This window comes from Chiloscyllium punctatum, chromosome 10 (assembly GCF_047496795.1).
Source record: "Chiloscyllium punctatum isolate Juve2018m chromosome 10, sChiPun1.3, whole genome shotgun sequence".
NCBI classification, from domain to species: Eukaryota; Metazoa; Chordata; class Chondrichthyes; order Orectolobiformes; family Hemiscylliidae; genus Chiloscyllium; species Chiloscyllium punctatum.
In genome coordinates, this window is record NC_092748.1 from 55,913,318 (window position 1) to 55,933,742 (window position 20,425).

The 20,425-nt window shown below is 40.5% G+C and overlaps 1 protein-coding gene across 1 annotated transcript in view; it reads left to right on the top strand.

Annotated features, from left to right (window-relative positions):
- The window catches only part of ola1 (Obg-like ATPase 1), a 216,548-nt gene that overhangs the window by 35,886 nt on the left and 160,237 nt on the right, over positions 1 to 20,425 (top strand). Inside the window, exon 4 of the mRNA XM_072579197.1 lies at positions 18,756 to 18,883. Within this exon, the coding sequence (XP_072435298.1) occupies positions 18,756 to 18,883 (128 nt within the window). The remainder of the gene's footprint in view (positions 1 to 18,755; positions 18,884 to 20,425) is intronic.

A 20,425-nucleotide genomic window follows, 5' to 3' on the forward strand; every position in this document is an offset into this window, starting at 1 on the left:
ATTCACTCAGAACTGATCCTTTAAGACAGCCTATTATTTAGCTATGATCTCCATGAAATATCCATGTATATAGGAAATGACAAATAGATTTGTACTCTCTCCCTCTTCCTGTCACAGTCTAAGAATCTACCAATAGTTAAGACTAGAATTTGCAAAAAAAAGTAGCAAAAGTATAAAACTAAAGGCTATGTATCTGAATTCATGTCTCATTCAAAACAAAACTGATAAACTGCAAGTGTAAATATTTAGTATGATTTGGTAGCCATGATAGAGACATGTCTGCAGGGTGACATGGACTGGGCTCTGAATCATGAAGTGTACAGGATGTTTAATTAGGAGAAGGTGGAGGGGTGGCTCTAGTATTTAATGATGGCATTAGGGATGATCGAAGTTTAGAAACCCTAATTGTGGGAACTGTTTGGGTAGAGAAGAGAAATGATAAAGGCAAGAAAACACTTGAGTATGGTGAACAGGCTTCCTAACAGTAATCATATGGTTGGGTTGGTGGTGATCATGGGAAATTTTCACCTGCATATAGTCTGGAAAAGTCAGATGGGCAAAGGTGTAGCCTAGATGAGTACTGTACATAGAACACTTTGCACAACATGTTCTGCATCCAGCCAGAGAGTAGGCTATGAAATTGGATAATGTGCAATGAGATAAGCTGTATTAATGATATCAAAGACAACACCCCCAAGTAGCAACCATAATTTAATTGAATTTTACTTTAGTTTAAGAGAGAGGTCAATGGGCCTGAGAATGTTTTAAAACAAAAGGATCATTATGTGAGCATGAAAGTAGAGCTAGCTGAAGTGAATTTGCAAATTAGGTTAAAAGATAGGTTGACAGAGATGCAATGACAGATATTTTAGAGGGGATTTCAGAATATACAGAATGAATGCACTCAAATAGGTAAAAAAAATTCCAAGGATGGATCCTTGGTTAACTAGAAATGCTAAGATATATCAAAGTAAAATAAAAAGTTGTGCAAATAGAAGTGGCATGTCAGAAGATTGTACAGAATATTAAAAAAACAAAAATTAGACTCGGTAAGATGGCAGCGATTCTGTAGGACTGCTGTGGACAGCCAAGGCATACCAGTGTTTTTTTCACCATCCCTGGCCAACTTGTGTGGTGGAAATATTAGTTTAAAACCTTACAGAACACATTTTGTTAATGTTTGGGAGTGGGAAGGATGCCAAAGGGAAAAGGAGCAAGCAAACAGCAGCAGGGAGCAGCCTATCCTGACACCCCCCCCCCCCAAAGCCCTGACAGACTCTCAGGAATTGGCTGCAGCGATGGAGAGACTTAACTTGAAAGTTGTGGCTGCGATTGAGGAAATCCATAGGGAGATTCGTGCCTGGGTGCAACCTATTGCATCCACACTGCAGAAGTACGAGCAGGAGATCCAGGGCCTCGGGGAGAGGCTGGAGGAGGTGGAGGGTCGAACTAAGGCCTCGGAAGCTGCAATGGAGTCCTCATCCAGTCGGATCCAGGTGCTGGAGCGAGAAGTGCGGACCTTGCGAAACCATATATTGACGACCTCGAAAATTGAGGTTGGAAGATAAATCGCCAAATTGTCGGGCTCCCGGAAGGTGAGCAGCCAGCCAGTTTCTTTGAAAACTAGCTGCTGAATTTTTTGTGCCTTCACATTGAGTCCAGCAGACTTCAGATTGAAAGGGCGTATTGGGTTACAGCGCGCAGGTCAGGGCTGGTGCAGCATCCCCGCCTGCTCCTAGTGCACTTCCACTCATATAAGCACAAGCAAAAAGTCATAGAAGCTTCCAGATCCCTGGGAAAAGATCTGCAGGCGCTGCTGTACAAGGGGTCAAAAATCGTGTTTTTCCAGGATTTTTCAGCAGCTGTAATCCGGAAGAGGAAGTCCTTCAATGAAGTTAAAAAGAAGCTGAGGAACCTGGGCATCCAGTTTTCTATGAGATACCCTGCAGTACTTTGTTTCAGCCGTGAGGGCTAAGTTTATACATTTGACTTGGTGGATAAGGCTAAAAACTTTGTGAACGCTTTTAGAATAGATGGATTGTCCTGAAGAATATGGTTAATGTTTGTTCTCTTTTCTATTTTTCCCCATGTTTTCCCTTTTATTCCTTTCTTTCTCCCTAATAATTTCCTTTTTGGAAAGGGGGCAAAAGACTTTGGAATAAGTTGTTCCTTTTTTTTAATAACTGGATTTTCTGATGGAAAATTTTGTGGATGTTCTTTGTTGTCTCTCTCCCTTTTTTTTTTGTTTGTTCTGCTTCTCTTTTAGTCACAAGTAGGGGTGACATGAAGCCAGGGGTGGGTGGAGTGCTCATCCTGACTTTGTCTTCTGATTTAAGGATCATCTCCTTGTTTTTTTTTCCTGGCCTAAGGCTGGGGCACAGTCCAGGTTTGAAGGAGCTGTGAAGGAGGGGTTGGGTAGGGTGAGTGCCCCTTATGGGCAGGAGGAAGAGTCTTCCATTCAAGGTTCTGTAGTTGGTTTTCTTTGTAGTTTTTTGGTAGTAATAGTTGTTTATAGTTATGATAGAATAGTTTTTGTATATGTAGTTTTTTGATTCTGAATCTTTACTTACTTATGCTCGGCGCTTTGTAAGCAGGGTTCTCCCTCCGAGGGGTTCAAGGGTTTCTGAAAGGGGATATGGCTAAGGGTCTTATTAAATGGTGCACCTGGAACATTAAGGGAAGTCATTCGCCTATTAAAAGCAACGAAGTGCTTTCTAGCCTTAAGAGGGAAAGGGTTGATATCGCTTTGTTGCAGGAAACCCATCTTGATGATGGGGAACACGTGAAATTACAACGGGGGGGGGGGGGGGGGTTTATGACTGGGTATTCTTTTCATCCTTTACTACTAAAAGTAGGGGAGTGGTGTTATTTATTCAGAAAAATCTTCCATTCAGATTATTAGAGCAGGTGAAAGATGAGCAGGGATGGTTTGTGATACTTAAAGCCCTGATACATGGGGAGGAATATGGCATTTTAAACGTCTACTGTCCTCTGGCACATTCCCTCAAATTTTTCGTAAGTACTTTCTCTAAGTTGAGTGCTTTTGGAACATGGCACATTATTATAGGGGGGGTTTTATTTGTCTTTTGGATCCGACAGTGGACAGGATACCTTGTGGGCCCCCAACTATTTCTTCGCAGGCCAAGCAGGTTGTTGACTTATGCGAGGAGTTGGGGCTGGTGGATATTTCTTCATCCTACCAGCAGGGACTTCACCTTTTTTTCAAACCCACATAAATGTCACACAAGGATTGACTCTTTCTGGCTGCCTCGGCCCTTCTGGATTCAATTATGGGTTGTAAAATTGGGAATGTAGCTATCTCTGATCATGCGGTAGTATATTTGGAGGTTAAGGCCAAGAGTGAAGGGCTAGATTTGCAGCACTGGCATTTGGCCCCCTTTTCTCCTTAAGGGTTCCAAATTTGTGGGATACTTTTTGAAGGAGTTTCAGGAATTCTTGACTATCAACTCCGGCACGGCTAGTAGTCCGTCCATGCTATGGGAGACTGTTAAGGCCTTTGCTAGGGGATTAGCTATTTCCTGTTTGGCTAGCTGGAAATGACAGAAGGAGGAACAGCAGCGTCTCCATGAGACGCAGTTGAAAGCCGCGGAGGCAGCACATTTTGTGCGGCCTTCGGTGACTAAGTTACAGCGGATCACAGCCCTTTGGGCTGCCTTGAATTCCATACTGACACAAAACGCAAAGAAAGAATTTGCTTTTGCTAGACAGAGGCTGTTTGAATATGGGGATAGGCCAGGGAAGTATTTCCTGACTCGGAAAGAGCGTGCTCCCCAATCTATCTCTGCAATCAGAGACAGCGCCGGGGTCCTTACATTCGATGCTAAAAAGATTGAGGCTTTTCGGAGCATTTACTCCGAATTGTATCGGTCTGAAGGTTGCGAAGACAGGAGTGCTAAAATTGAGACTTTTTTTAAAGAACCTGGACCTCCCAGGGGTAACCTTGGAATGGGCCTCTCTCCTTAATGCCCCCTTGATAGTTCAGGAAATATAGGAGGCAGTTAGGCAACTTCAGAGTGGGTAAGTGCCTGGCTCTGATGGTCTTCTGGGTGAGTTTTATAAGGAATTTATAGGGATTCTGTCAGGGCCGATGTTGGAGATGTACAATCACTCCTATATGCATGAACGCCTACCACTATCTTTGAGAGAAGCTAATATTTCCTTAATTCTTAAGAAGGGGAAGGTTCCTGAGGATTGTGCCTCAGACAGGCGATTTCTCTTTTAAACTCAGACTTCAAGATTTTGTCCAAGGTCCTAGTGCTGAGACTGGAAAGGGTGTTGCCCCATATTTTTAAAGAGGACCAGACAGGCTTTATAAGGGGCTGTAGGTCCTCTGATAATATTAGAAGGTTGCTGAATGTGGTCCACGTTTGTCAGCAACGATCGATTCAGGGGTTGGTGATTTCCTTAGATGTAGAGAAAGCATTTGACCGAGTGGAATGGCCGTATCCTTTTTATGTCTTAGAACAGTTTGGGTTGGGTGGAGTCTTTGCTAGGTGGGTGGAGGTTTTATATCGCGACCCTCTGGCGGCGGTCATCACCAACGGGGTGAAGTCTGGGAATTTTTAGGATTGGTAGGGGTAGTTGGCAAGGTTGTCCCCTCTCACCATTGTTGTTTATGTTGGTGATAGAGCCGCTGGCAGAGGCTATTCGTCAGAACGTCCACATAATCGCTCCGGAAGTGGGATCGAGGGCACACAAGATTACACTGTACACGGATGATGTCCTTCTGTTTTTATCGAACCCGATCATCTCTGTACCCCATTTGATACAATATATCAATTCATTTGGGGCTATTTCAGGATATAAGATTAACTTTGCAAAATCGGAGGCTATGCCTTTGGGGAACCTTAAGGATGTGCCAGAAGTTGAAGGTGGCTCTAAGTTCCCTTTTAAGTGGTCACGGACAGGGTTCCAGTACCTCGGCATTTTTATTACCCCCAAGTTTGATCTGTTAGTTCGGACTAACTATGCTCATTTGCTCGACAATATTAGGCGAGATCTCTAGAGATGGGAGGCTCTTCCAATTTCATGGCTGGGCCGAATATCTCTCATTAAGATGAATGTTCTTCCTCGTTTGCTTTATCCCATGCGTATGCTCCCTATAATGTTTCCCAGGTCAACGCTGTGGAAGCTTATGGGATGGTTTGGTTCCTTTGTCTGGCATTGTGGGCAGCCCCTCATCAAACTTACTAAATTGCAGTTGCCTAAAGGAGGGGGAGGAGTTGATTTCCCAGACATTAGAAGGTATCTGTTGAGTTCCCTGCTGTCCTTTGTCTGCGATTGGTAGGTAACGAACCAAACTCAATATGGCTGGATATTGAGGCCTCCCAAGCAAAGTGCTCTCTTATTAACCTAATGTTCATGGATAAGATGAGGCCAGTTATGGACCATTACTGGAACCCCACTGTTATTAGTACAGTCGAGGCATGGAGGGCGATGCGTCAGAGTTGAGGGTTGTTTATCCAAGACTTCGCCACTTATACCTATAGTTGGCATGCCAGGTTCTGACCAGGGATGATGGACTCAGGGTTCAAACTATGAGCAGTGAGAGGAGTGTCTCGTTTGGGAGACTTGTTTGAGGGGGAGGTTATAATGTCTTTTGAGCTGCAAATATGGGTTGCCCAGCAGAGACCTTTCCGTTTTTTTTCTTGTTAGGGATTTCATCCAGAAGAAGATTACATTTCTCACTAAGCTCTATTAGCCCAATACAGAGAGGTTGTTGCTACGCTCCACAAGTACCCTTTCGGTTAGTGCCCTCTATCGCCTGTTGGGTGGCAGGGCCTGGCAGCACATTAACCGGTTATGAGAGGTCTGGGAGCAAGAGCTGGGAGTGGAGATCCCCTTATGAAACATGGGAGAACATATGGGATAATACTCGCAAGGTCACAATCTGTAGCAGGACATGCGCTACGCAGTTAAAAGTTCTGCACAGGGTTCATCTGGCACCAGACTGTCTGTCAAAGTTTCGAAAAGGGATATCTTCAGTGTGCCCCAAATGTAAACTAAGTGTAGGTACTCTTACCCATTGCTTCTGGACATGCCACAGGCTCCGTGTTTATTGGAGCGCTGTGGCGGGAGAGATAGGGAGGATAGTGAAGTCAAAGTAGACCCGATATCTCTCCTCTTAGGTCTACCGAATTTATCATTTTTGGCCAGGCATGGGAAGAAGCTATTTAATATTCTTGCACACTGTGCATGGAAGAATATTCTGATGATTTGTGTGTCTGAGAACCAGCTGGGCTTGCTGGGATGACAGAAATTAATTATGGAGCACATTCCCTTGGACTTTTTCACAAACATGGTGCACCACACAACAGACAATTTGTATAAGACATGGAAGCCCTATTTGAGCTATTTGGATATAGGTTTGTCAGTTATCTTAACTTGTGGGCGGCACGGTGGCACAGTGGTTAGCACTGCTGCCTCACAGCGCCAGAGACCCGGGTTCAATTCCCGACTCAGGCGACTGACTGTGTGGAGTTTGCACATTCTTCCTGTGTCTGCGTGGGTTTCCTCCAGGTGCTCTGGTTTCCTCTCACAGTCCAAAGATGTGCAGGTCAGGTGAATTGGCCATGCTAAATTGCCTGTAGTGTTAGGTAAAGGGGTAAATGTAGGGGAATGGGTGGGTTACGCTTCGGCGGGTCGGTGTGGACTTGTTGGGCCGAAGGGCCTGTTTCCAGCCACACTGTAAGTAATCTAATGTAAGTAATCTAATCTTAACTAGGGCATTTGTTTAACCAGGATGATTTGGGTGTCTGAGAATCAGCTGGGCTTTCTGGGATGACAGAAATTAATTATGGAGCACATTCCCTTGGACGTTTTCACAAACACGGTGCACCACACAACAGACAATTTGTATAAGACATGGAAGCCCTATTTGAGCTATTTGGATATAGGTTTGTCAAGCCCTTGGCCCTGGATGGGGTCTCCCGAGTTAATATGGGTATGTATACAATGCTCCTGTTCCTTTGTTTGGGAGCCTTGCGCCACGCATAGCTGTTCTGTATTTTGTGTTTGTTTTTTGGTTGTTTTTGCTTTTTTTTTGGTGTTACTTTGCACAGTGTTAGGGTTTGTTTTGTATTATAGAGTAGGTTAGTAGTTGTATTATAATTTGTTTTTTTTCTTTTTATTATACTGATATTTTTGATGTTTTTTTCAATTATTTTATATGTTTGTAAAGTTAAAAAAATTGCTAATAAATATATTTACAAAAAAAAACTTTACAGGTGGAAATATTGGGAGAAAGCTAGCCATAACTATAAAATAATTAGTAAGAGTTTCTAAAATGATCATATAAAAAGTGTGTCTGAGAAATTCATAAAAACGGAGACAGCAGATGCAATGAATCGGCATTTTGTATTGGTCTTCACTAAAGTTACAAGCAACATCTCATAAGCAGAGATAAATCAACTGATGTAAGGGTGGGATGAACTCCTGAAAATCACAATCATCAAAGAGGTACAGAATAAATTGTTGGAACTGCAGGCTGTTAAGCACCTGGTCCTGATGAACTTCACCGTAGGGTCTTAAAAGAAATGGCTCATGAGGTAGTTGATGGTGATTTTAATTTTCTAAAACTTATTGATTTGGGGATGGTTCCTTGAGATTAGAATATAGCAAATATAAAAGTGGAGGGAGACAGAAAGCAGGAAACTACAGGCCAGTTAGTTTAACTGTTATCATAGAGAAAAAGTTGGAAGTTATAGGTTACTTACCAACTTTCAAGGTGTTGGGCAGAGTCAATATGATATTCAGAAAGGGAAATCACATTTGACCGATGCTTTGGGAGTTCTTGGAGGTGATAATGTGCTGAGGATAAAGAGGTGGTGGATGTACTGTACTTTCGACTTCAAGATGGCATTGGATAAAGTACCACATCAAAGGTTATTGCATAAAATAAAAGTTCACAGTATAGGAGGTAGTATATTGGCATGGATATAAGATTGACTGACTGGTTCACAGGAGATATAATTGAGATTTTTCAAGTTAACAACGTGAGTGGTGTGCTGGGAACTCAATATGACTTGGCTGAAAGGACGTAAGATATGGTTGCCAAGTTTGTTGATGACGCAAAGATAAGTAGGAAAGTAAATTGTGAAGAGGACATAGAAAGGTTATGCAAATATATAGTTAGGATGAATGGACTAAAGATGTGGCAAATGGAATATACCGTGGGAAAATGTGAAATTAAAAAAAGCATTTTTAAAATTTACTTGTGGGATGTGGGTGTTGTCTAGGCCAGCATTTATTATGAACCTGTAATAAAAAAATTTGCAGAATTTGTCTTAAATGCACACCCCCAATTCTAGATTCACCCATAATGGGAAACATCTTCTCCACATCTACCTTATCAAGAACCCGCAGGGTCATATACGTTTCAACCAGGTCACCTCTTACTCTTCTAAATTCCAAGAGATTCAAACCTAGCCTGTCCAGCCATACCTCATAAAACAACCTTCTAATTCCAAGTATTAGTCCTTCTCAGAATATTGACATGCTTCCTTAAATAAGATGACTGATACTGTGCGCAGTGGATATTTGCCTTTGGATACAACTGAGTAGATTGTTAGATCGTTTCAGAGGGCAGTTAAGAGTGTGGAGTCACGTGAGCCAACCAGATAAGGATGGAAATTTTGTTCCATAAAGGACATTAGTGAACCACATGGTTACTTATCAAAATTGACAATGGTTTCATGGTTGTCTTTAGACTTGGAATTCTATAAAAATCTGGAATTACATCTCTCCCATCTGCTGTGGTGAGATTCAAATTCTGGTTTCCAGGACATTACAGGTCCCCACATTACCAGTCTAATGGCAATGCCATTCGGCTGTTGTCTCCACTGTGATTATCTAAATGCTGAGACGTATCTAAATGGTAAGAAGTGTAGACTTCTAAAATGCAGAAGGACCACATGTGCCACACTGACTTACTAACCTTATGGTAATTTAAGTAATTATGAAGACTTATAGAATATTGTCATTTATCATGAGTGAAATTGAATGTAAGAGTTTGGGTATCATATCTCCGTTATATAGGGCACTAGTGAGATTGCAGCTGGAGCACTGTTCTCAGTATCAGTCATCTTATTTAAGGAAGCATGTCAATATTCTGAGAAAGACTAATACTTGGAATTAGAAGGTTGTTTTATGAGGTATGGTTGGATAGGCTAGGTTTGAATCTCTTGGAATTTAGAAGAGTAAGAGGTGACCTGGTCGAAACGTATATGACACTGCGGGTTCTTGATAAGGTAGATGTGGAGAAGATGTTTCCCATTATGGGTGAATCTAGAATTGGGGGTGTGCATTTAAAACAAATTCTGCAAATTTTTTAATTACAGGTTCATGAGTCTTTGGAATTGTCATTTTCTGTAAAACGATGTATGCAGTGTCCCAGAATGGCTTTGAGAGAAGTAGACAAATCCTGGTTAAGCGAAAGGGTGAATGGTTATCAGAGATTAATCAGAATGTGGATTTGAGGTCACAATTGAATCAGTCATGATCTTACTGAATAGTCTACTCCCATTCTTAATTTGTATGATCGTATCTCTGCAGCTGTTGATCTGCTTAATCATTTCTTTTCCTTCCTTTTGGACTCCCTTGTTCTTTTTCCTTCCTCCACATCATGTACACTGGTGTGAGAAGCTTGTGTACTTGCTATCACAAAGTGAGCTCACATTTGTTATTGGTTTAATCTCCATAGGCACTGTAATTTTCCATTTCAACCTCTCCTGAAAAACCACAATGATCCCTCTGCCCTTCTCAATACCCCATTTTTAACCTATGTCTCTCTTCAAGTTCTCCAGTGTTTTCAAATTCATGCCAGTTTTCATTTCATTTTCTCAGCCAAGCTTTTATTTTAGTCATAATGTTGAAACCGCCTAAATCAAAGTCATGTTAAATCTTGCATGACTGCTACCATAATAGATTATTCTCTCCCTTCTACCTGTCTGCAGAATTTTTCATGGTGATTGAATGATCCTTTTACAATGCCCCTCCTGTATGACCAGCTGTGAGGGACTAACCTAACTCAATTCCACTCTTGCATATTGAATTGTAGCCATCAATGTTTTGCTACACTGCAGTTTCCCATGATTAAATCTTGGCCTTTTCCAATTATTCCTAGTATTGTTGTTCTCATAATCAAAAGACAGGCTATCAGGTTCCACATTTTCATTGACAAACCCAGCTCTAACTATTCATCACCCCTCTCAACCTCTCCAGTATCTTTTAAGAAGTCTTTCTGCATTTTGGACAACTAGTTATAGATGCGGAGCAATCTCCCTTCAGTTGAACATAGGAAAGATTAATAACATTCTCATCAGGCTCTGCCTTAAGCTCTACTCTCTTGCCATTGATTCCTATTTGATGCTGCTGAGTATCCAAACCCATTTCCTCTCTTCTACTAAGTCAGCCTACTTTCATCTCTCTAACATTGCTCATTTCATTGGCTACCTCCCCTTATTTGCTTTTGAAACTCTGATCATGTTTTTCTTCATTTCCTGATGTACAATACTATTCTAGCCAGATTCACATCCTCAATCTTGTGAAAATGAGCCATTCCAAAGGTTTGCTGTCTGTATCCTAATTTGCAGCAAGTACTATTCACCTATCACTCCTGTGTTTGCTGACCTACATTGACTTTTCGTTAACCAAAACCTTGATTTAAAGAATAGGATCGCAAAGTTGTCAATCTCCTAGATTACCCCCAGAGCTGTGTGCTCATCATTAAAGAAATAAGATAGCAGGGATGAATGCTTGGCTGAAAGTGTGATACTGAAGGAAGAACCTCAGATAGTGAAACTAATTATGGAGTAGGTGATACCTTTGCAAGTCAGAGAGTTTGCACCTGAACTGGGCTAGATCAGTGTCCACATGGAGATGATACTAAGTGCTTTGTGGTGGAATTCAACAGCTCGAAGGGGGGAATCACAATGTAAATGCAGAGCGGAGGGATGGGGTAAATAAAACATTGAGAGGCAAGCATCCATTGAATATATTGCAGATGCACCAAAATTTGATAAAAGAAAAAGAATTGATTAATATATTTGTGTCAAATTTCAGAAATGATAAAAATAATACAGCAGTAATAGGAGATTTTAATTGGCCTAATACAGACTAGGAGATTGCAGTAGATTGGGCAAGGAGGGAGAATAATTTCTAACATCTGCATAGGAGAATATTATTAATTAGTTTTCCTTGACCAAATTAGCCGTGCTGGATCTAGTCCTAGGAAATGAAGTAATGTAAGTGTTTCAGTGGGAGAACATCTGGGTAATCTTGAGCATAATAAACTATAATGAGTATTTACTGTCAGCAAACTTTAATGAGTTTAGGTTTTACATACTAGATATTTTCCTGAAACCATGGTGTTTCGTGTGACCATCAGTCGTATAGTCATAACAACACAGGCGAAAGCCATCGTGACTTTTGGTTTGCAACAGAGACTGTTCCAAGATCAGTGATCGTCTCTACCTTTATGGCCATTTCAATGAAGCACTGTTGTCACTAAGTTCTGGGTTCTTATCACGATTGAAACCAACACATTTGCATCCTATTCTGCGATCTCTTCTAGTGTAAGCTACTGACGGAAACATCTTGATGTAGATTGTGTATAGGATAGTAAATTTCATATTCTCATCAATCGTTTGAGGTAAATAGTATTAATGGATTTAAGAGAGAGCCAGTGAGGGAGAAAGTAACAGAAGGCTTTTTTTCCTTCATTATTTTGATGTGGGTGTCTCTGCCACAGCAAGCATTTGTTGCCAATCCTTAATTTTCCTTCAATTGAATGACTTGCTTGGTCATTTCAGAGGGCAATTAAGAGTCAAATACATTGCTCTTCTCATCCCTAAAAGACATTACAAGGATGGACTTTGACAACAACTGATGACAGTTGACCACTGTTATTAAGACGAGATCGATATTCCAGGTTTTAGATGGTGAGTGTAACTGATTTAATTTGTATTGAGAGTACCTAATAGGTTCTGGTAATGGTTGTTAAATATCCAGTAGTTGAATGTTGTAAGCTGAGCTCATCCTAGGTGTTGATTAGTTAATTATACTTGATGTGTTTATATAATGTGGCTGATGGGCATTGTGAGGGATGAAGTGCTTTATTTCCCCATTAATACTTAAATTGTATTCCCTAATTTTCGAAGTTGCAGTGCCCACTGCCAAAAAAAGAATTGACTGTGTTACTTGGGATGGGTGGGTGGGTGCAGGCAAGAAGGAGGACCTCCTTGTGAGACGACTCCTGGACCTAGACAAAGTGGCTATTAATAGTTGCAGGAACTAGGCCATGGAGGTGGTTGTATTTCCTGATTGCCTACCTGTCTGGTTTTGCTAAAGGGTACTTAGATGTGTGGGTAACTAAGAGACAGTCAGCACTAAGGTGGAATTGTTTAGAGTGCAGAAATAAGCTATGGCAATCAATATTCCCGTTTTGCTGTATTCTTCAAATTCTGACAGTAAATACTCATTATGATTTATTATACTCAAGATTATCCAGATGTTCTCCCACTGAAACGCTTACATTACTTCATTCCCTAGAACTAGATCCAGCATTGCTAGTTTGGTCAAGTAAATACTAATCAAATTGTGTCCTACATTTGAGCAGCAAAGGTGAACGTAGCAGACTCTCTGATCATAATCTTTCAATCCTTTAGATATAGGAGTGGTGGTAAAAGAATGTAAAACTGTAAACATTACATCTTTTCTCAAAAAGGGGAATGATGAGTTTTTGGTAGGCTGTCATGGAGAAACTGACACTGACCATTGATGAGGACAAAGTTAATTCTGACTGAGAAACAAAAGGAAAGAATGATTGTCTGTATGTGGTCTTCTATGATGTCACTAGTAGTTTTGGACAAAAGTGAAGACCTGAGACATTCACATACAGTTAGATATTAAATATTGTATAGTTGAACGCGGGACAAGTACTCCAAAGTTTAATGTTGCTTTAAGATGTATCTGCTTTGTTTGAATATTCATCAAGCAATAACATTGGTAATATTAAACATTTAATCAAGTTGAGTTGTATATTTCTGTAAAATTCCATCTGTGAATTCTCTGATGCTGAAACCGGTGTTTCTCTTCTTGAACTGGAGCACTCTACTGTTGTACTGTCAAGTACCTATGCAAGTGTTTTCCAAACTGTTTTCTGCTATGAGCCCATTTAAACACAGGAAAATTATTGTGAGTCCAGGTGATAGCGAAAAAAAAACACCCAGTAGAATATCACCCATTATACAATCTTTAAAGTCTCTTCTTCTAGGTTTACACATCATAGTTCTGCATAAAAATATGAAAATTTTGTCGTCTTTTAATGGTACTTTGGGGGAGAAAAATGTTCGAGTGTCGACATCCTGAGGTGAAAGCCCCAGAATGTTGACAGTAAGCAACAAACGCGTGAACTGATATGTATTGTTTCGTGTTTAATGTCTCCAAATAATCAGGTGTGCAATTTATTCACATGAAATCAGAGGCAGTTAGTTTTAATTTCAGGTCTTCTCATTTTAAAAAAAAGTTTATCTTCTAACATGGGAAACAATGAAAATCATAATTGCTTTCCTGCATAATCAATCAAAAGTATTTAAAATTATGATGATTGAAATTTTTATTTTTATTTGTGATGAGTACTTCTGGTTAGTCTGGCATTTATTGCACTAATCACCCCAAAACAGTTAAGAGTCAACCACGCTGATTTGATTGGTTGACTCGTTGAGTGGATTTGGAGTCACATAGGCTAGGTCAAGTAAAAGGGGCAGACATTAGTGAATAAGATAGGTTTGATGATGGCGAACAGTGGTTACATGTTAGTTTCTTAATTTCACATTTTTAAAAAATGAATTCAAATTTCAACACCTGCATCACCAGCCCTCATCACCATTCACAATGGGATTTGAACTCATAACTTCAGAACATCAGCCTGGGGTTCTGGATCACCATTGACATGACCACTGTGCCACCTGAATTGCATCAAGGATATCAATAGAAGTCACTCCTTCATATTAACCATATGTATATTAATTTCATGTGATTATCCAGCTTTACAAGTAGTAATGTTCATAAGTCATAGGAGCAGAATTAGGCTATTCAGCCCATCGCGTCTGCTCCACCAATAAATTGTGGCTGATATGCTCCTCACCCCATTTTTCTGCCTTCTCCTCATAACCTTTCAACCCATTACCAGTTAAAAATCAAGGTTCTCCTTAAATTTACTCACTGTCCTGGTATCCACCGCACTTCGGGTGGCAAGAAGAGAGTCTACTGATCATTGATATTATTTTAAAGGCAGAACAAACAGTGAATATCATGATGACAGTTGCTGGAATTACTCAATATACCTTGCCTGTATTTGTACTACATTGGATTTAATTAGTCTAAACTGATCCAATTTTCCTCAACCACTTTAATTTAGTGGGTCTTCATCTAAATTGTTAAGTGTCAATATTTTAATGTTCTAATATGTCTGAGCTGTACAACAAGCAGATAAGAGTATAAATACTTTATGAAGTTTAAAGTAGCCATCCAACTACTTGGCTCAGCTATGTGACCACCTGGATCTTTCTGCAATCAGTCACTGAGTTACACTTATTAACCTAAATCTTTCAGTGTACACAGATCTCAGACCAGCTTCACAGTTGCTACTCCGTGTTTCCTAAGGTTTAGAGAGCACTCTGGGCTTGATCACCTTTACTGTTTGGTGGCAGTAAAGGTGAGCAAACAATAAAGGTGTCCAGAGCTGTCCAACAAGAATTTCTTCTCCATGTTCACTATTGCAAATTTAGAGGAGAGGGAACCTATGACACCCTAAAGCCAAGCCTGTAGTTCCCATGAGGTATCTTTACCTACAGTTTGGTAACTCCTAATTTAAATCATTTCTCTTTCAGTCTATAATTTTCTGCTTATCATGTTTGTTGCAGGTAGGATTTTAGCTCTAAGGCTCTACTTTTATGGTAAAGAATTACTAAAAGGTAAAGAAGTAGTAAATAATCACAATAGATAACATTATTTATTAGAGTAACATAAATCAATTCTCAATACATAATTATGAAAAAATAACTTGACTCATTTTTGAGACCATCTGGACCAGTTGGACTACACCTCAGATCTGAAGGAGAAGGTTAGGGACATTGGTGGTGATCTTTCAGGAATCATTGGGGTCAGAGAAGGTCCCAGAGGGCTTGAAAATGGCTAATTATACCAGTAGTAGGGAAAATTCTACATTCTATTATAAAGGATGATAAATAGACAGCTGATTGATGATAATGATTTGATTAGGCACAGTCAGCATGGATTTGAGAATGGGAATTAATGTTTGAACTTAGAGTTTTTTGAATATGTTATCAAGTGGTTAAAGGAGAGGTAGTAGACGTGGTACAGTTTGATTTTAAAAGGCTTTTGATAAATCCCCCCCCCCCCCCCCCCCCCACCGGACACTGGTTAGAGAAATTATAGCATGTGGGATAGGAGGTAATATACTGACATGAATTCATGATCTGTTAAGAAACAGAAAAGACAGTATAGGAGTAAATAGGTAATTCTCAAACTGGCAGGCTGTGACTTATGGAGTACTGTAAAAGATCAGTACTTGGGGCTTCAGCTTTTTGCAACATATGTCAGTGATTTGGAATTGGGGACCAAATGTGATATTTTCAAATTTGCGAATGATCCAAAGCAAAGTTTGAGGAAGGTGTGGATTTCGACTGACCTATGGAATGGGCTAGAACATGCCAATTGGAATATTAAGTATAGAAACAAAATCTCCTCTTTAGTAGAAGGAACATATGTATGGAGTATTTCTTAAATGGTGGGTGATTGGAAAGTGTAGATGTGCAAAGGGACCTAGCTGCCCTTGTGTATAAATCACTGAAGTTGAAAAATGTGGTGCTGGAAAAACACAGCAGGCCAGGCAGCATCCGAGGAGCAGGAGATTCAACGTTTCGAAATATCGATTCTCCTCCTCGGATGCTGCCTGGCCTGCTGTGTTTTTCCAGCACCACGTTTTTCAACGCTGGTACTCCAGCATCTGCAGTCCTCACTTTCTCCTATAAACCACTGAAGGTTAACATCCAGGTGCAGTAAGCTATTAGGAGAGTTAATGGAATGTTTGCCATTATCACAAGAGGATTTGAGTACAGGAGCAGTAAACTCTTACTTCAGTTATATAGGTGGCTAGATTGACCACATGTGGAGCCATATGTACAGTTTTGGGCTCCTTATCTCAGGAAGTTATCATTGCCACAGGGAGTGTGAAAGTTCATTAAACATGATTGCAGAATAGTGGGAATGTGCTATGAAGAGAGATTGGGCAAACTAGGCCTGTATCCTGTAGTTTTGAAAAATGAGAGGGGATGTCATTGTTCCTTCTAGTATTTTGCAGGTTTCAGACAGGGTAGATGCAGGGAAGATCTTTTCTCTGGTTGGGAAGTCTAGAACTGGGGAACCATATTTAAAAATAAGGGAGATTCCACTTAGGTCTGAGATGAGACTTTTTTTAATTCATGGAGTTGTGAACCTCTGGAATTCTCTGCCAAAGAGGGATGTTGAGGCTCTGCTTTTGAATATGTTTAAGGTAGTGATGGTAGATTTTTTTTTAATACCAGTGGCTTACAAGGTTACGGGGATGGAATGAGTGAAAGGCATTGATGTTTGACCAGCCATAACTACATTGAATGACACAGCAGTCTCAACAGGCTGGATGGTCTCCTCTATTCCTTTGTTCCTATGAACAACATTTTTCTGTTAAAATCAATGTAAAAGCTGTGTTTGGGTCCAGTTGGACCATCCTAATTAAGATTTTTCAAAAACATTATGCCCTGTAAGTTGAAATACTTTGCTAAATCCCTGTATGGTAAATGAAATATATTTATATCCTTATTCTAAAATTTAAAGGAAATAAAAGTATGATAACTTTCTACTTGATCCTTTGCTTGCTGCCGATCGTGCTTCCTGAACCTCACTCGTGCCACACATTCTAATCTTCATGGTTATGACATGGAACCGCACAGTGCAGGAAGGGCCCACAATGTTGTGCTGAACATGATGTCAAATTAAATTAATTCCTTCTGCCTGCCCTTGTTCAATATCCCTCCATTTCATGCATATTCATGTGCTTATCTAAAAGCCCCTATCAAATGTTTCCACCGCCATCCCCGATAACATGTTCCAGACACCTGCCACTCTGCTTTTTTTTAAAAAAAGGCTTGCCCTTTGAACTTCTCCCCTTCTAACCTGAAATGCATGCCTGTCAGAATTAGATATTTCAACTCTGGGAAAAAGATTCTGTCTTATCAACCTGATCTATACATCTCATAATTTTATAGACTTCTATTAAGTCTCCACCTCAGCTTTTGCTGCTCCAGAGAAAACAAACCAGCTTTTCTAGCCTTCTGTTGTAACTCATACTCTCTCTAATCCAGGCAACATTCTGGTAAGCCTCTTCTGCATCCTCTGTAAAATCTACACACCCTTCCTGTAAAGTGGTGACCAGAATTGAGCGCAGTTGTCTAATTGCAGTCTAACCAAAGTCTTAACATGACATTCTGACTCTTGTACTCAATGTGTCCATCAAGGCTAGCAGGCGTAGGTTTCCTTACCACCCTACATAGTTGTACTTTCAGGGAGCTATAGACTTGAACCCACAGATCCCTCTGTACATCAATGCAATTCCGGGTCCTGCCATTAATTGCATACATTTCCTTAACATTTGATCTCCCCAAGTGCAGCACCTCATGCCCAGATTAAAATCCATCTACCATGTTTCAGCTTCTATCTGCAACTGATCTATGTCCTGCTGTATCCTTCTAAGCCCATGCACGATTCCACCAATCTTTATGTTGTCTGCAAACTTATTAACCCAACTATAGAGGTTTTCAGCTAAGGAAGGTTGTGGAAGACTTGTCCTTTGAATCCCATTGCTCCCTAACCAACCCCCATGCTACTAATTATCTGGTTTTATGACTCACTTTGTCAATGATCCTTGCTTTTGTCCAACCTCTAGCTCTCCAACTCTTCGCTTGTTTGTGAACCATCATTGTGAGCAAGGGACTCCAGAGATGAGCAATGAGAAGGAGGAACAACAACGTTGAAATGATCTGTGATTACTTAAGAGTTTGAGTGATCAACAATCTGCATTCATTTCACAAGGCAGCACAAGATGGAGCCATGTGTAACACAATATCATGATAACAAGTCAACATGACTTTGCTAAGACTAAGTTTGTAAGTTGTATGCTCAAGTCCTGCACTAAACAATTGACAGTGTAATCAAGGCCACCACTTACCTGCAGTGTTAAATCAATGTGCATTGTTGGATGTAGTATGAAGCAGAAGTCCAAACTGACCACTGAGCAGGCACTACTTAACTAGAGCAGCAAAATTGCTCTGGTGTTTTGATATAATTTATTTCATAACTAACACAAATAGCCTAACTGGTTACCCATCTTGTTGCGATTTGTGAGACTGCTGTAGAGAAATTGATTACCACATTTGCTGACAATATGACTAGTAAGTGTATTTAACTACTCTCTCTGTCTCTTGTTTTTAGCTTCTATTTCTTCTTGTTTGCCGTCTTTCTCTTTCTCCCGCTGATCTTTTATGAGTTCTGTGACTTGTATTAGAAAATATTTTCAATACATGCATATTTAGGTTTTGGATTTGATGTAGCATTTTTGATGTGAGTCTGAAATATAGATGACAGGAAATTTTGACTTTATTAATTAACTTTTCCAGTAAAGTACCGGCATTTCTTAATGTGGTTGACATCGCAGGACTTGTGAAGGGTGCCCACGCTGGTCAAGGCCTTGGAAATGCCTTCCTCTCTCACATCAGTGCATGTGATGCTATCTTTCATCTTACAAGTATGTATAGCTGCAAGTGAAATTCATTATTACTTGAAATGTCATTGGTAATAGTATTATGTAAGTCTATATTTTATCTTTATTCCTCACCTGTGTAAATTCATGTGTTTACAGGGTAAGATACAGGCAGGACATTGTCCTCGGATTCTAGATTTCCCCCAAACAAGACCGTGTCAGAATAAGGAACTAACCATTTTGGAATATAATGCGGAGCAATTTTATCAAAGTTTGTGAGAAGATTTGTAGCTCGGGTGCTCATTGTTGTGGTTCTGTTCGCCGAGCTGGGAATTTGTGTTGCAGATGTTTCGTCCCCTGTCTAGGTGACATCCTCAGTGCTTAGGAGTCTCCTGTGAAGTGCTTCTGTGTTGTTTCCTCCCGCATTTATAGTGGTTTGTCTGTGCCGCTTCCAGTTGTCCATTCCAGCTGTACGCTGCAGTGGCTGGTATATTGGGTCCAGGTCGATGTGTTTGTTGATCGAATCTCTGGATGAGTGCCATGCCTCTAGGAATTCCCTGGCTGTTCTCTGTTTGACTTGTCCTGTAATAATATAATAGAGGATGGATTGGTACTCGTTAGAATTTAGAAAATTGACAGGCGACCTTTTGAAATATACAAAATTCTGTGGAGATTGACAGGATAGATATTTGGAGGCTGTTTCCCCTTGTAGGAAATCCTAGGACCAGAGGACACAATCTCAGAATAAGTGGTCACACATTTAAGACTGTGTCAAGGAAGAATTTCTGCTCTGAGGGTAGTGAATCGGTGGAATTGATTGCTGCAGAGGGCTGTCAAGGATGGGTCATTTAATATATTTGAGACTGTGACGGAGAGATTTGTGGATTATGAGATCAGCATGATCTCGCTGAATGACCTGCTTCTGCTCCTATGTCTTATGGTTATGGTCTTACAAACAATGTGCACAATGTCATAAATTCATCATACAATCCCTACAGCATGGAAAACAGGCCCATCGGCCGCACAAGTCCACAATAGCCCTCCGAAGAGCAAAGCAGCCAGACCTAGTCCCCCACCCTATCACTTCATATCTATCCCTGACCAATGCACACAACCTACACATCCCTGAATACTATGTGCAATTCAGCATGACCAATTCACCTAACCTGCACACCTTTTGGACTGTGGGAGGAAACCAGAGAACCCGGAGGAAATCCACGCAGACACCAGGATAACATGTAAACTCCACACAGTCACCTGAGGCTGGAATTGAACCTGGGTCCTTGGCGCTGTGAGGCAACAGTGCTAACCACTGAGCCACTGAGCCACTGTGCCGCCCCGTTTGCTCTCTGGGTGAGCTTTCTAAATACTGAGAAGTTTTACCAAATTTGCCACAATATTTATTAGCAACTTGGTGATCATGCAACCACCACGGTGAAATTATTTTAGTAATAAGGGGAAATAAAGGGAACTTGTTAAGCTACATACCTCTATCTATGTTTGGAATAAATACAGCATTAATTTCAGAACATTGCATGAAACTCATCTAAAGACTAAGACTACAATGTCCATGTTCTCACTTAAGTG